Source organism: Haplochromis burtoni, unplaced genomic scaffold (genome assembly GCF_018398535.1).
Source record: "Haplochromis burtoni strain Fernald_Lab_line unplaced genomic scaffold, NCSU_Asbu1 Contig_3201, whole genome shotgun sequence".
In the NCBI taxonomy this organism is placed as follows: Eukaryota; Metazoa; Chordata; class Actinopteri; order Cichliformes; family Cichlidae; genus Haplochromis; species Haplochromis burtoni.
The window spans coordinates 2991-4138 of NW_024585562.1; the positions used below are offsets into that span (position 1 = coordinate 2991).

General features: G+C 36.8%; 1 protein-coding gene across 1 annotated transcript in view; it reads right to left on the reverse strand.

Moving 5' to 3' along the window:
* Positions 1-916, reverse strand: part of LOC106632866 — a gene marked incomplete at its 5' end in the record, with an annotated part of 3601 nt that extends 2685 nt beyond the window's left edge. The window contains 2 exons of the mRNA XM_042217834.1: positions 213-362; positions 578-916. Coding sequence (XP_042073768.1) covers positions 213-362; positions 578-916 — 489 coding nt within the window. The remainder of the gene's footprint in view (positions 1-212; positions 363-577) is intronic.
* Positions 917-1148: the final 232 nt, after the last annotated feature.

Below are 1148 nucleotides of genomic sequence, written 5' to 3' on the forward strand. Positions count from 1 at the left end.
TAATTTTACTTTTGATACTTTGATGAAATTTTAATGTCAATACTTTTTTGTGTGTATTTCTACACTGTGGCTGTTTCTACTTATACTTCAGGAATTAATCAGACTGCTTCTTCCACACTGATGTGTCGTTAATGGACATGGATGAGGTTTTTATTTTTGTGATAAACAATGACAGATCCACACTCATATCCACACACACATGCATATACGACCTGAACCTGCAGCTGTTTGAGGCTGTCTGGAGACTTCGGAGGAGGCCGAAGGTACGAAACTTGCTGAAGGGAAGTTTGTTGTTGTTGTGGAGGCCGACAGGAGAAATGTTGATGTTGATAAAGGCTGATGAGGTGTTGAGGTGTCTGAAGCTGTGAACAAGGAAAAATTGGAATAATAACAATCCTGCTTGAAGCAGGTTTTCTGTCTGCATGTGAGTAATAGAGGTTAATATGTTCTTACAGCACAACTCATTGAACTAAACGTGTAGTGTAAATATGACACATGTAGGTTATTAAAAGAAAAGTAACTGTGGTCAGTGAGAAGTTCACATATTCAGGGACATGAATAAGATTTTTTTACTCACCTCCTGTGATGACAAGCTGAAAATCACATGGTTGTAAAGTTCTGTCCAGTGTGCACCTGTACCATCCTGAATCAGACTTGTTCAGCTGTGTGATGCTCACGTGCACAATATCCTTTGACAGTACATTCTTTCTTACAAATGTAATGCTGTATCTGCCGCTCTGAGCTGTGTAATCAGTTGTTTCAATGAGAACGTTTCCTTTTTCACATTTGTCTTTGCAGAACAATGTCGTACTTCCTAGTAAATAAAATTTACATTCGACTGTGATGTTTCCTCCTTCCACTCCTTCATAGATGAGAGTTTCAGCGTTGGCAAGTCCAGTGTTTCCATCCTGTTCATCTGTAGAAAATATGAACAATCAGTTACTTCCTGTAAACACTGCATTTGATTTTAAATATTTTATTAAATTAAACTGAAACAAATTATTGTTATTATTATTATTATCTAATTGAACACAACAATTAAAGGTAGTTCATTTAAATTCACTCTCTTTGTAGTCTTCATTTAAACAAAATCATCCTGGTCCTTCCTGCCAACACAAGCCATCTACTGAAGAACCGCTCAGTTAAAA